Raw genomic sequence first — 14,251 nt, forward strand, 5'->3', positions numbered from 1 at the left:
AATGCATTCTCTCTGATCTTATTTCTCTATCTACTCGATTATTTTTGTATATCATATTATATCATATCATATCATAGTGAATGATTAGATTGAATTGAAAGGATACGTCCATTCATCTAATGAGTTGACCTGCAAAATGTCAGACATCCACTGGTTCCACCCTTTTAAATGGGAATATTTTTTGTTGGTCAGGAAAAAAAGTTAAATTAATAGATCTATCAAAAAAAATGAAATTACATTATATTGTTGGAGTGCTTGCCTCATTAAAAATACCCAGACATATTAAATAACAACAAAAACCTGTGCTATCCATAACAGCTTAAGGGCAGTTTATTTCATTACAATTGTAAAATGACAATGCACACAGATTTCTAATCAATGCATCATTCTCTCACAGGCAGTATTCAATTATGTTAAACTGTTGCTTCAGAGTTTTGAAACAACAACAATAAAAGCTACTGTATATGGCAGATAAGAACAGAAGTCTCGTTGTCGAGGTTCCTTTTCCAGAATCACTGAAGCACAATGACATCTCTGGCCTATGAACTGGAATCCTACTTGAGACGTTCAACACATATTTAATTACAACATACAAAAATTAAGGTAATGGTTTATTCATTCTGTATTAGCTGGCAGCATACAAGTTATTCATCTGATTTAGAGAAAAAAGAAACACAAGTAACTCCTGTACATTTCCATGAATGTAGCATTTCAAATACCATGTGATTTGTGCTGTTCACACTGTCATGAAAAACACAATCGCATATGAGCAAAATAATTGGATTTGATCTGTGCCACTTCAGCCTGTAGTGTGAAGTTCATTTCTCACTCATTAGGGATATTTAATGAAACTCAAACTGAATACGATGATATAGCTGGGGCCTGTTAAATTGCTACACAATGAAAATGTTTCATACTATGATGTAAAATGGAGGAAATACATCTTTTTTCTAACCGGTGCTGGAAGGTGTTTGCATGGCTCTGAAAGAAGCCTTGCAAACATGAAATAAATTAAGGTTTCTGTCGGTTATTTTGATTGTATTTACATATGGAAGCGCTCACTATAGAGGCTAAGTCCCGCCCCTTCCAGTAGACCACCATGGGACCTTATTTAATTCAAAGGGAAAACATTTGTTTCTCATCTGTGACTACTGTACATATTTCTTGACTGAAATAAGGTCCTGTAGGGAACACAGGAAGGGCCGTAACGTCTCTCACTCACTAAAATCCAATTCTATCCCAAATGATGTCTTGCCAAACACAGGTGACAGAAAACAGCAATGGATAAATGCACGGCATATGAAAAACATGCTAATGACTTCTAGTCCTGGAAGTGTTCCTTCCTTAGGTTAGGTTTACTCAAACAACTAAATCATAAAATCTCTTCACAATTCAACATAACACTCAAATCCCCATCACATGGGTGATAAACGCTACATCTGTCAGCACACTTCTAGGTCTAAATGACGTCCCTTTCCTGAGGTTTGGAGCATTAAAATGAATTTGGATCTGCACGATTTCGTTTAAATAATTCTGTCTTGATATGGTTAATGACAAAGAAAGACCAGCTACTGCATGAACCCCTAAGCTACACCGCTACACCACCCATGATACTTCAAAAACAAGTGTGTGAAACTCTTGACAGTGGCAAACAAAGTTTGAGGAGCGTTAAAGATGCATTACACTGTTCTTCTAGCTGCTCCTGGACGCGTGCAAACAGGTTGTGTGCTGATCATCACCGGCTTGAGGCAGGTAGTACTCACAGTCCGACCTGCACTACAGTACACTACAGCTGAGATGGCAGCCAGAAGAGCCTACCTCACACACCTGCTAGTGTATGTCACTCACAAGCCACATCTGGGCACATCGAGTCCAGCTGTGTTTGGCAGGAGCCAAAGGGAAAATGAGGTTCTACACATCGACGCAAGGTTGGTACAGTCCGAATGAGTGTAGCAGATCCGTGTTACAGCCACCTGGACTCAGTTCAGTGCCGCTGCCGTGAGTCCTGGCTGTAGCTTCCTGGGGATCCTCGGTTACGATGAGGCTTGTAAGAATCCTGGTATGGGTCCTGGTAGTCCTCCTCCACCAGAGGCGAGTGGTCCCGGCTGTGCTGTGAACCCGAGGACAGACGGTTGCGGTTTTTCCGCGCCCTCTCGTTATGGTAGTTCTCGTCAGCAGGCATCAGGCTGCGACGCTCGACGGGTGACAGATCCGTCGTTGTGTGGTTGCTGTTGCGGTTTCTTTGGGCCTGTTTGAGAGAGAGAACACTGATTCTGGCTCTGTTACACATTTGACACTTCAGCAGCACATACATTTGTACCAAACATCCTTATACAAACTCAATGCAAACTCAATGCAAAGATTTGCGGCGAAGCGGCACGAATGACACAACACAAATGATGAAAATATGCTTCATTCCAGCTGAGGGAGGATGGTGATCTGGATGGGGTTTGAGGGGATGAAGAACATGAATCCTCGCCGGTGGTTTTTGGTGTGGTGGGTATAGTGTCCTCTTCATGTTTTCTCCGACGACTCTTAAAAAGCTCACTTCAGGAGGGGGCTGAGCTGACTCTCCTTCTTCTTGTGTTATGTCTCCCTTCTGTTTTGATGCCTCTTGTCTCTTGTCCTTGGCAGAGGGAACAGATGGGTGACACAGGGAGAAAGATATGTCTCCCTTCTGTTTTGTTTCCTCTTGTCTCAAAGGCCGAAGACGTGTTGAAAGTGAACAGTTTTACTCCCGACTTATTAAGGCAAATCTCCCTTAAAAAGACGAGTTTCTTGGCGGGATCATATACCGGCTGTTCTCAACTTCAACTCTTCTTTTTCTTTGCCTCCCCTTCCTTTGTGGTTTCTTCACCAGCTTCTCTCTTGCGTGTTGTCGTTTTGTTTCCCCTTTTATGTGCCGCCACAAAGCTCCTCCACTTCAAGTCTCCACAAGGACTTCTTTTAGACGGTCTTGTTTCTATGGTTTCCAGTGTCGTCAGTCACTAGCGTGAAAGCACAAGGCATTAGCTTCAGGAATGGACCAATGAGCAAACACTGTGTGCAAGTAGTGTTCATGGGAGTTGCAGTGTCACATTTGAGAGGACTACAATTAAAAATATATCTGCAAAATTCAAGCTATGGCTAGTGAGGTGGACCACTGCTCGGAGTTTTTCACAGAAGAAGAAAAGAGAAGTAGCAGAAACTTGCAAGCAGGTAAGAGGAGGCAAACAAGAGTAAGTGTAGAGCTTTTTTTTTTAGCATTTTTTATGGGAACATTGCTATTTTCTTGGCTCACCATCAGAAACCACTGCTGCGGATTCAAGACCATCAATCAGGAAACTGCGAATATTTTACAACTACATTTTACATAAAAGGTTTGACTATTGCTTTCACAAAGCCAAGAAAATCTGACTGTGGCAATAATTCATGAATCTCAGTTTAGATTGATTTCAAGTCATTATTTAACTTCAAAAAAGGTCACACCAAGTTTTAAAAGCTGTTTTTTTTACTATGAACCGAGATATCATTTTATTCTGTTGCCCCAAACTTTAAACTCAAATGTAAACTGCGAGCCAGTATTAACTTTTCACGTACATCTTTAAAATGGCTGCTTTTTTTCAGATGGATTAAGCAAAAGAATCAAGGGCCCAGTTCCAATGCCCCCCTCAGGCCTTACACCTTGAAGCCTCCTGGTAAAGGGTGTGAGAGGCTGTGAAGGCTTGGAATGGTGTAAATCAGAATGGGGCCGCACGTTACGGTGACATATCCTGTTACTTGGATGACACAAAAACCTGTTCTATACAATTGTGGTTTCCATGTTGTGCTTTTACTGCCAGACGTGAAAGTCTTCTAGGCTCTCGCCTTACGAGACGAGAGGTTATTGCCAAATTTGACTCTAAATCGACCGCCATCTATCTACTAAGTGAACATCATGCTGGATTGAAGACTTGAAACTAGAGATTGAGACCATAACCTCATGTTTACAGTGTTTACTGAGATAACAAATCAAGCTAATTTTCTCATAGACTTCTATACAATCAGACTTCTTTTTACAAACAGAGGAGTCGCCCCCTGATGGCCAGTAGAGAGAATGCAAGTTTAAGGCATTTCAGCATTGACTTCATTAAGAAGTGGACATTGCTGCCTGGTTTATCATCAGAACAAGATTAATTGTGGGTGAATCCCTCAGGCAAAGTCTGTAGGAATGCAGGCTGTGCATTCCTGCTATTTTATGTTCTTCGTCTATTATTTCTCCATTAATTCAGCCAACAACTTTTTTCTCAGAAGAGGAGAAATTACAGCATCTCTGCCGAGTCATCATAAGTGAAGTTACCTAACTAACTAGCCAGCTAGCAAATAATGGAACATTTATTGAGTTACCAAAGAGACCAAAGTTAACAATTACCCCTCTTTTATCAACAAATCACAAGGTCCCAACACTACGACGGCGTATTAGGGCCACTGTAAGGGGGAAAAAACGGAGCGACTTTAAAACTAGCAAATTTGCTAGTTTATTACGCTGCTAACAACCGGCATTTATGCTAGCTAACTAGCTAACTTGGCTAAGCTAGCGGTAGCTTTCACTTGTTGTCATAGCAACGGCAAACATCCGGGTCAAGCTACGTGTTTACTTCCTCTATGACCTACCGCTAGCTTAGGCAAACCACCTGCTCAATAAACACAAATAAGATGACAATTTGGCCCATATAAAATTAACCAACAATAACGATCAACAGCCATCACCCTAAGGACCTTAGTAAAGCGTTGTCACACGTTGGGATGGATTAATTAGAAAGATAAAAGTAATTAATAAACTAGCAAATTTGCCACTTTAAAACTGGCAAATTTGCGACTTTTAATCTCAGAATATTGCCCACCTCTCTCGGTTCCATTTTTTTTTTTTTTTCAACAGTGGCCCTAATACGCCGTCGTACAACACAACCCAAATGTATTCATTTATTTCATTTTTTTCGGGTAAGCTAAAATCTAAAGCTAAAAAAGTGATTCACATTAATTAAATTTTGGTTTAAAGTTGGATTTACAGTGCAACAGAGCTAAGCATAATTTTAAAACTGGATTTACTAATTTTAAACAATTTGCTAACCTGTGATTAGAACTAATCTTCGATTAAATAAAATTAAATAAATCCTTGTTGGTGCAACCCAGCTTCAACTTAATTATATATTTTCCTCTATGCAGAAGGTTGATTCTTTTTGAGTTAGATTTTAGCCTGGCTGAATTTTTCAGGTAAGCTCAGAAACACACTGATAAACAATCACAGATTTCAGACTTCAGTTGACCTGAATGGCGGCCGGGTACGGGGAGAGAGCGGTGGAGCCCAGATTGCGTCCCAGCAGGGGGTTGAGTGGCGTGCTAAGTGAAGTGTGTGTAGCACGCCAGTATGCCTCCAGGTACTCCGCTAGGTGTTCACACGCATCTTCCAGCTGGTTCTCATCCAGAATAATATCAAACATCTCCTGAGGTGGGAAAGGAAGACAGGAATGTGTAAGTGGTGAAACAGCAGGCAGCTGCTGCTTGTTGTACAAGTGGAGGAATGTTGGAGGTTCACTCACAGAAGGGCACTGTGCTAGTTTCTCTGCTGCCACAAGCTGCACATTCAAATGTTTGCTTTGAGATTTCCCTCTTGATTTGATCAGCCGCTGGAGGACCTGTAGCAAGGAGACATTTCCAATTATGGAATAAACATCTACAAAGGGTTGACAGTCCTGCTCTGTGCTTGCTGCAGTGTTGATCCTCGAAAGATATATGTATCATTAAAGTCGCCATGACATGAAAAATGCCTTCTTAACCCTTTTAGACCCCCAGTTTCATTGTGAATATCTCTATCATATGCAAAGACAATTACAAAAAAATTTATATAGAATTATAGTTGATATGAAAATACAATCATCGTTTCTTCTTGCAAAACAAAATCTGATGTCAATTTAGTACAAACCAATTTCAACCAACAATATAATGACAATCGAACTGCAACTTTTATGTGAGTTTCAGTGCGGAAAGAGACTCCCTCCCCACATTTTAAAGTAGGCTTCAGACTTTCCTCTTTGATAATGCTTTTACTTCGGGCTGGCTCAGGCTTGCCTGGGACCAGCCTTAGTTAAGCTGCTATGACCCTAAATGCAGGGAGTCTTTGTGCTTTCTCACCTTATGGGTTTTCATGGATCGGGGTTTCACCTAGACCGTGGTTGTGCCTGCTGTTGTGGCCCTGTTTGACACCCACAGCTACTATTATTACTACTCCTCATATTTTTAAATTATTTGTGATTTGGGCTGTATAAATAAATTGAATTGAATTCGCCACAGTCCTGTGTAGCTCCAGGGGTCCAATCAAATGGAAAGGATTTGATTTAAATCCCTCTTAAATCCTCAGTGCAGCAGTAAAAGCTGCTTTAACTTCATTAGCAAATTTAGTTTAATGGATAGCTATCTAGTGCCAGTCTTACCTTAGGTGAGGACACTTTAACGTGGACGATAATGGGTGCTAATGAGGTCTTGATGAGCTGTGCTGGATGGTTAATAGTGTCTGCATCCAACACTACCAGCTGCAGAGACCTGGCCAGCTCAAAGATCCTTTCTATTTCACTCTGGACCTCCGCTACAAGAAGACATCAACAACATGTAGCAGAACGACCATGAACCAGAAGGAACAGTAGGGAATGATAAGACATCCTCCACACCTACAGGACATGCACATCATTGAGTGGAACAGTTAGCTTTACCCAGGCTGGAGCGGGTGTTGGATCTCTCAATGATGGCCCTCTTACTGGGGTTGTTTAGTACTGACCTCTTGGCCAATGATATGTCAGCCGTTACCCTGGTGATGGATATCCTGAAACGGCACCAAACACTTGCGTCACACAGAGCAAACCATCAGGAGGAGGGTGCACTGTACGCTTTGACTGACTCACCTCCCGTCAAACCTGTGCTTGAGGAAGTCAAACAGTGCCTTCTGCATCATATCTGTCACCTGCAGGGAGGAATCATGGAGAAGGTCATGAGATAAGAAAGGAAGAGGGAGAAGAAGATTATGAGGTAATTAGAGACATTGTGTCAGGCTACAAGCAGGAGAGGCTTCAACATCCTCACATATCGACTGAATTGCTGTGAAGCAGCAAACAAGTGGAAGTGGAGCCATGCCTGTGCAGAATCCATCACCAGTGATCACCGCACAATCCACACCGGTGTGACTTAATCCGACTTTCTCTGACATCATGTGCACGTGGGCAAAGATATCCTCACAAGATGGAGACGGCTGCAGTTCTTAGAGCTGCTCTCCATCACAGAATGAAGGGGGGTCGACACAGCCTTGAGATCGACATTTTGGAAAGTTGCATCCAGTGAAGGAAGTGACCATATTTGGACTGTGGAGGAGTGACAGGTGGATCTGACAAACACCAGAAGCAGAGCAGCACCCGTACTGGATCTGGATCCATCTGGATTCTGGTGTGAAGCTGCTAACAAAGTTAGCTTCGTTATTCAAGGTCAACTTAACAGCTAGCTAAGTGTTAAAGCCATCTAAGCAGCTAACTGCATTGGTAGCATGGTAGCAACCTGTCAATAACAAAGTAGCCCCGCCCTAAAGGACCCCCTGCTTTATGGTTTCCCCTCCACCCCTGCAGCTCCTTTTCATGTTGGCTCTGACATATTCAATGTCATTTCTGTGGCCATTGATGCCGGCTCTGTTCTGTACATTATGAGGGTCTTTGCTTCTGTTGCACATGGATGGCAGGGAGGTCCCAGAACAAAGCCACACCGCCAATATAAATGTATTGCAATGTTTTACTGCAAATGGACAATAAAGTTTTATATTTACAAAGTGAACTACTGAATCATGTAAATCAGCAAACAAGTGAAAGTGGACTTATTATTCAGGCTGCTGCCTAGTCTGTGAATTACACACTTGGCCGAAGATTCGTCTACAGCATGCAGCGTTCCTTCTGGCTCTTTCCGCAGAGCGAACAACATCAAACAAAGTGAGTAAGAATGAGAACGACCAACGCAAAGGTAATGAAGCTTCTCCTGACAAGTCTGACCACCCAACAACAGCACGAGTTGAAAATGTGTCTTTCCATCTTACAGAAACATTAAATGCCATTCAGAAACTCATCTCATCCCAAATCCAAATCATTCCTTAGAGCAGTAACCGTTATTCTCTGTTTCTAATTTCACACCATGCTCCACTTTTTCAGAATGATGCAATTTACCCAGAAGGTTGTAACCATGGCAATGCTAAAATGGGTGACGACATGACAACTCTGGCTCCCACCTCCTTTGTTGTTTGCCCCAAGGGTCACTTATAATCAATGAGCAGTTTCCGTTTTAATGCATCTCAGGGAATGTTGACTTGAGAAGGAACTATTTCTTCTTCAGCCTTTATTTGACTAGAAAGGCCTCATCAGCATACAGCATTTCTGCTGTCATCGAGGCCTACTACTGATACTGCATCTCGTTTTTGAAGATGGATTCTAGTGTCAATAGGATTGATGGATGTCTTGGTTCTCTCTTCTAGTTGTACTCATCTCATGAAAGAGTAGAACTGTCTGTTGTAGTGAACATAGCACTCGTGGATTCTCCACTGCTGTTGTTGTGTTGTGTGGACAGTAATTATCAGTGGAAAGTCAAATAAAACTGGCTTCTAGTTAAATGATTAAAGCCAGTTGTTTGTCTTTGCTTACATCATCAAAACTGGATCAAACTGACTCAAATTGGTGAGGCATTCACCTGACAAATCATGAAACACTGCTCTCCCCAGCATTAAAATTTCATAAGCTGCTTTTAATAAAACAAAGTATTGGTCCTAGTGGTCATGGCAGTGTTTCCCATACATAGACCAATGTGTGGCGCCACAGAATCCACACCGAGCGCCACCATTTTGATTCACGGTGAAACACGGTTTTGAAATATAAATCGTTCCGTTCATTCATCTCCACATAGCACTCTTTCTCCCCGTCAATCTTATTCACACACAGGCTTGTGTGGCGTGAAAGGAAAAGGTTGATCTGTTATGCAGCCCTGATCAGGTGATTGGGACAATGAGGAGCTTGTTCTCACATGAAGAGGTTCCAGTTGTGCTCAAGAGGCTCATTCAGATGATTCTTCCTTACCTCGTAACCTTTGAGGGACGGTCCCACCAGGACAACCGGCCTCATGGAGGGAACCACGTCATAGGGAGGGATGTGCTCAGTCTGGGGGGGCACACACAGGCTACAGTCAAGGGTTGTGTCTGAAATCACTCTCTAGTCACTATACTGAGTTCTCCATGTTGTAGTTCTGTCTGAATGTATGGTGAGAATTATTAACCCTGTATAGTGGACTCAAAGTATCCCACAATTCATCTTGATAAGTAGTGAACACTACAATTCATGTTTATTGCTTTGGTAAAAATACACTTTTTGGCTCCACATTGGGCTGCACGGTGGTGTAGTGGGTAGCACTGTCGCCTCACAGCAAGAGGGTTCCGGATTCGATTCCCTGGCCGCCCCGGACTCCTTCTGTGTGGAGTTTGCATGTTCTCCCCGTGTAAGCGTGGGTTCTCTCCGGGTTCTCCGGCTTCCTCCCACAGTCCAAAGACATGCAGGATGGGGATAGGTTCATTGATGACTCTAAATTGCCCGTAGGTGTGAATGTGAGTGTGAATGGTTGTCTCTACATGTTGGCCCTGTGATAGACTGGCGTCCTGTCCAGGGTGTACCCTGCCTTCGCCCAATGATTGCTGGGATCGGCTCCAGCCCCCCCGCGACCCTGAATACAGGATAAGCGGTAGACAATGGATGGATGGATGGGCTCCACATTGGCAAAAGCAGCATACTGCTCCTTTCATTCTGACTTTTCTCAATACAAGCCTGTGAGCTACTGTATACGCAGCATCGCTGTTTACCAGAAGAACTTCAATTACAACAAATTAACTCACAATATGTATTAATTCGACAAAAATACGTCAGTATTTATTATGGATGGTCCATTAGCCACTGTTGTTCTGACACACATTTTAATTGTGCAACAGCAGTGAATTAATGGAGCAAAAACAATTAAATAAGCAATGTTTTATTAGTCAAAATAATAAAATCTCAAAATATAGTCCCCTCTGTAGTCCTCTACATGGTCTTCTACATAGTCCTTTACATGGTCCTCTACATAGTCCTCTACATGGTCTTCTACATAGTCCTTTACATGGTCCTCTACATAGTCCTCTACATGGTCCTCTACATGGTCTTCTACATAGTCCTTTACATGGTCCTCTACATGGTCCTTAGTCTTCTACATAGTCCTCTACATGGTCCGCTACATGGTCTTCTACATAGTCCTCTACATGGTCCTCTACATGGTCTTCTATATAGTCCTTTACATGGTCCTCTACATAGTCCTCTACATGGTCCTCTACATGGTCTTCTACATAGTCCTCTACATGGTCCGCTACATGGTCTTCTACATAGTCCTCTACATAGTCCTCTACATGGTCTTCTGCATAGTCCTCTACATGGTCCTCTACATAGTCCTCTACATGGTCCTCTACATAGTCCTCTACATGGTCCTCTACATGGTCTTCTACATAGTCCTCTACATGGTCCGCTACATGGTCTTCTACATAGTCCTCTACATAGTCCTCTACATGGTCTTCTGCATAGTCCTCTACATGGTCCTCTACATAGTCCTCTACGTGGTCTTCTACATAGTCCTCTACATGGTCCTCTACATAGTCCTCTAAATGGTCCTCTACATAGTCCTCTACATGGTGCTCTACATATTCCTCCACATGATCTTCTACATAGTCCTCTAAATGGTCCTCTACATAGTCCTCTACATGGTCCTCTACATAGTCCTCTACATGGTCTTCTACATAGTCCTCTACATGGTCCTCTACATAGTCCTCTACATATTCCTCTACATGGACCTCTACATGGTCCTCTACATGGTCATCTACATGGTCTTCTACATAGTCCTCTACATAGTCCTCTACATGGTCCTCTACATGGTCTTCTACATAGTCCTCTACATGGTCCTCTACACGGTCCTCTACATAGTCCTCTACATGGTCCTCGTTTCAATGCTTCATTATCAATGGATTTCATCTTCAGACCATTGCAGTCATTCAGGTAAATGCAGAGGATATTAGATTCATCATTGAAGTTGGACTCTACATTCACTGTTGCCCCAAAATTGGAATATTTCGTTTTCAGACATAATCACTTTTGACAAGGTCCATGGATTACATTATGTGTCGCAATTACCCAGGTGAAATTAATTCATGCATAACATTTGTTTGGTGCTATAAATTACATGATATTTGCAAATTATTCCAACTTCATGGGCTACCCTGTATAATATGAAGACCACAAATGTTTACAAAAACTATGTTTACCATAAAGGTGAATCATTTTTTTTTTGGAAAGTTACTTAAATTCTTTAATACATGTATTTTGTATTAGTCATTTTAGCTCTTATTATTATTATTCTTTAACTATAAAATAAGTAAATAAATGTGTAAATGGGCCCACTCACCACTTTCTGTTTCTGCTTTCCTGAAAAAGAAAGGAGAGGTCAGATTATAGTCATATCAAACATTGTAAAGCATCACAATATCACAGGAGCTGAAGGAAAACTGACATTCGGACCCAAATGCAGTCAAGACAACCAACTCCCTGTGAACCTGAAGGCGGGGGCTCGAGGGACCAACCTGCAGAGTTGGGGTTTGGCTTGAATGTGCCCGACACCATTTCTCCCAGACTGGAGGAGGAATTCCCGCTGGATTTACTGCTATGATGACGGCAACGAACAGAAAGAGACATTTGTTAGTGTGAAAAGCAACAAAATGAGTAACACCACTGATGGCTGGGAGACAGGTGACCAGACTGACTTCAGGCTATTCTTCATAACTAGTGTAAGACAGAAAACGATGCTCAGCAGTGTATTTTATTTCTGTGATGTAAATAATATAGAATAAAACTACAATGTTGAGGGAGCCTTGAACTACAATTCATTTAAAAAAGACAAAGAAGAAATTAAAAATTACATTATTTCTTCAAGGCTTCTCCTTCTGTGCTCGTATCAAGTCCAGTGGATTCCCAACTGAACAGTAGCATAACTTGTTTATGGAGTTTGTGTCTAGAGTGCATGGAGATATTAAACCCACCTGGAATAAAATACGGAAGCTTAATTAGGAACATGAGGTTGGTGTGCACGTAAGCCTCTTGTGGCTGAAATGAGTATTACAACAACAAACCAAAAGAAAATCAGGTCTGGCAAAAAATGTTGATGCAACTTTTCACAGATGAAAAATAAACCTTTTCCCCTTTTCACCAATTTTCTTTTCTCACTTGCCTCTCTGGGGACTCTCTGGGAATAAGACTCTTTTTGTGTCAGCAGTGTATCTGAGGAAAGATGTGGCCACTCAGCAGCTCTGATGGTGGCTGAAACACATCCAACCCTAACCCTACAAAATGACCTTCCCATAAAGCTTTAGTTTGAAACAAGTGGTTCACAAAGAAAACAAACAAAAAAAGGCTACAAAATAGTTATGTTAAAGTAAACAACATTATGGTTTGGCTTCAAATTAATACGAAAATTGAAACTAAAGAAAAAGGCAACAAAAGTACTTTGTTAACACAGGACACTAGGAGCAGTCTCCTGGGTGAAAGTCCTGTGTATGGTGGGAAAGTATATATTAGGAGATGAGGCTGTCCCATCTGATGGAAGCTTCTGGGTCGGCCACGATCCAGGTACACTAAGGATCGAATCCATCCAAATGACTTCAGCTTTGAACTGTACAGTGTCTCTGCTCAACACATCCCCAAACCACATGTCTGAATCCTCCGCTTCTCCTCCTCTTCTCACCCATGGAAGCGTCCTCTCTTCTGTTCCTGCTGTACTCGGATGTTTTCCAGCTTCAGGGGACTCGGGATGAAGCCGATGTCACAGCCTTCCTTCACCAGACGGCCGATCCACCAGTCATTGTTGTACTTCTGGAGATTGGACGGATAGAAAACACAGAAGCTCATGTTACTCTGGTCATTTATGAATGAAATGGAGAAGCCTGGATTTATTATTCTCTCATTAAAGATATGTGATCAAAATTATAGATTAATGATCACATCCTGGTGTCATCTTCTTGGGTTTTGTTTATTTCCTGTTTTATTTTTTCTATTTTAAGTATCCAGTTACAGTTAGGTGTAAAATTAAATGAGTAGGTTGTCCTCCAATTGAGGTTGTGGTAGTGACCTGTCAATCACAAGGTAGCCCCGCCCTAAAGCATCTATTTGACTATAAATGACCTTCATTTACTAAATGAACATCATGCTGGATTGAAGAAGACTAGATTGAGACCATGAACTCATGTTTACAATGTTTACTGAGATAATACATCATGTGAGAAGTAGGATCATTTTCTCATAGATTTCAATACAATCAGACTTCTTTTTGCAACCAGAGGAGTCGCCCCCTGATGGCCAGTGGAGAGAAAGCAGGTTTAAGCATGAATATTAGATGCTCATGTGATTTAAAAAACAAAATGTAGTGGATAGCTGCACCTCTTTGATGTGGAGGAAGTCCTTGGCATCAAAGGAGATAGCAGTGCCGGCCACAGGAACATCCTCATCCAGAGCACCACAGTAGCTGACGTTGGTCCTCACTGCAAACGCCACGGATTTAGTCTGTAAGAGCAGGGAGAAAGAGTAAGAAATTAGAGACTTGTGTTGCACCTAGAAAGCTGCTACTTTCATACCGCGTCTTCTTTCCTCCCATGCAGGAACCCGTTTGACTAGTTTGCAGTTTTAGTTCCTTTAGTTTTCCCTTTACTTTGTTTAGATGCTCCTCACACATTATATCCACACCTGACTGGCCTCCACGCTCCAAGTGTTTTCTACCTCTAGCTCTTGAAAACGTCCGTCATGGCCTTACTAGCCTGTGCGATACGCAGTATCGTGTTGTGGTATAAATATTCCCCCGTGAAACTGACCTTTGCCCTCTCGAGCTGGACCGTGGCCTGCTGCTCCCTCTCCTGCCGGCCGCCCTCCTTCTCCTCCTCCAGGGACACATCCGAATCAGACGGTCGGCTTGTGTAGGAATCAGCTGAGCCCTGGAGAACAGCAGCAACACAGAGCGTGGATGAAGCACCAGGAAGATAAAACGTACCTCATACTAATGAAACAGTCACAACTTCCTTAGTTCATGTCCTAGTGTAAAAACGAACCCATTTAAATGCAAAATGTAGATAGATGCTGTTTCTTAAAACCACAAAGACTGAGCTAAT

At 42.1% G+C, this 14,251-nt stretch overlaps 1 protein-coding gene across 4 annotated transcripts in view; it reads right to left on the reverse strand.

Moving 5' to 3' along the window:
- Positions 1-319: 319 nt before the first annotated feature.
- The window catches only part of cacnb4a (calcium channel, voltage-dependent, beta 4a subunit), a 35,481-nt gene continuing 21,549 nt past the window's right edge, over positions 320-14,251 (reverse strand). For 2 of the 4 annotated variants that reach the window (XM_084022584.1, XM_084022586.1), the window contains 12 exons: positions 13,958-14,077; positions 13,530-13,652; positions 12,838-12,965; positions 11,681-11,757; positions 11,506-11,525; positions 9,111-9,191; positions 6,915-6,973; positions 6,726-6,835; positions 6,450-6,601; positions 5,559-5,654; positions 5,286-5,462; positions 320-2,248 (listed from right to left, as the gene is read on the reverse strand). In XM_084022584.1, the coding sequence (XP_083878710.1) occupies positions 1,985-2,248; positions 5,286-5,462; positions 5,559-5,654; positions 6,450-6,601; positions 6,726-6,835; positions 6,915-6,973; positions 9,111-9,191; positions 11,506-11,525; positions 11,681-11,757; positions 12,838-12,965; positions 13,530-13,652; positions 13,958-14,077 (1,407 nt within the window). In that variant the 3' untranslated portion in view covers positions 320-1,984. Of the gene's footprint in view, positions 2,249-5,285; positions 5,463-5,558; positions 5,655-6,449; positions 6,602-6,725; positions 6,836-6,914; positions 6,974-9,110; positions 9,192-11,505; positions 11,526-11,680; positions 11,761-12,837; positions 12,966-13,529; positions 13,653-13,957; positions 14,078-14,251 lie in introns of all 4 variants that reach the window. The other 2 variants (XM_084022583.1, XM_084022585.1) reach the window with 1 other exon arrangement.

The sequence above is a fragment of the Eutrigla gurnardus genome (assembly GCF_963514095.1).
Source record: "Eutrigla gurnardus genome assembly, chromosome: 12".
In the NCBI taxonomy this organism is placed as follows: domain Eukaryota; kingdom Metazoa; phylum Chordata; class Actinopteri; order Perciformes; family Triglidae; genus Eutrigla; species Eutrigla gurnardus.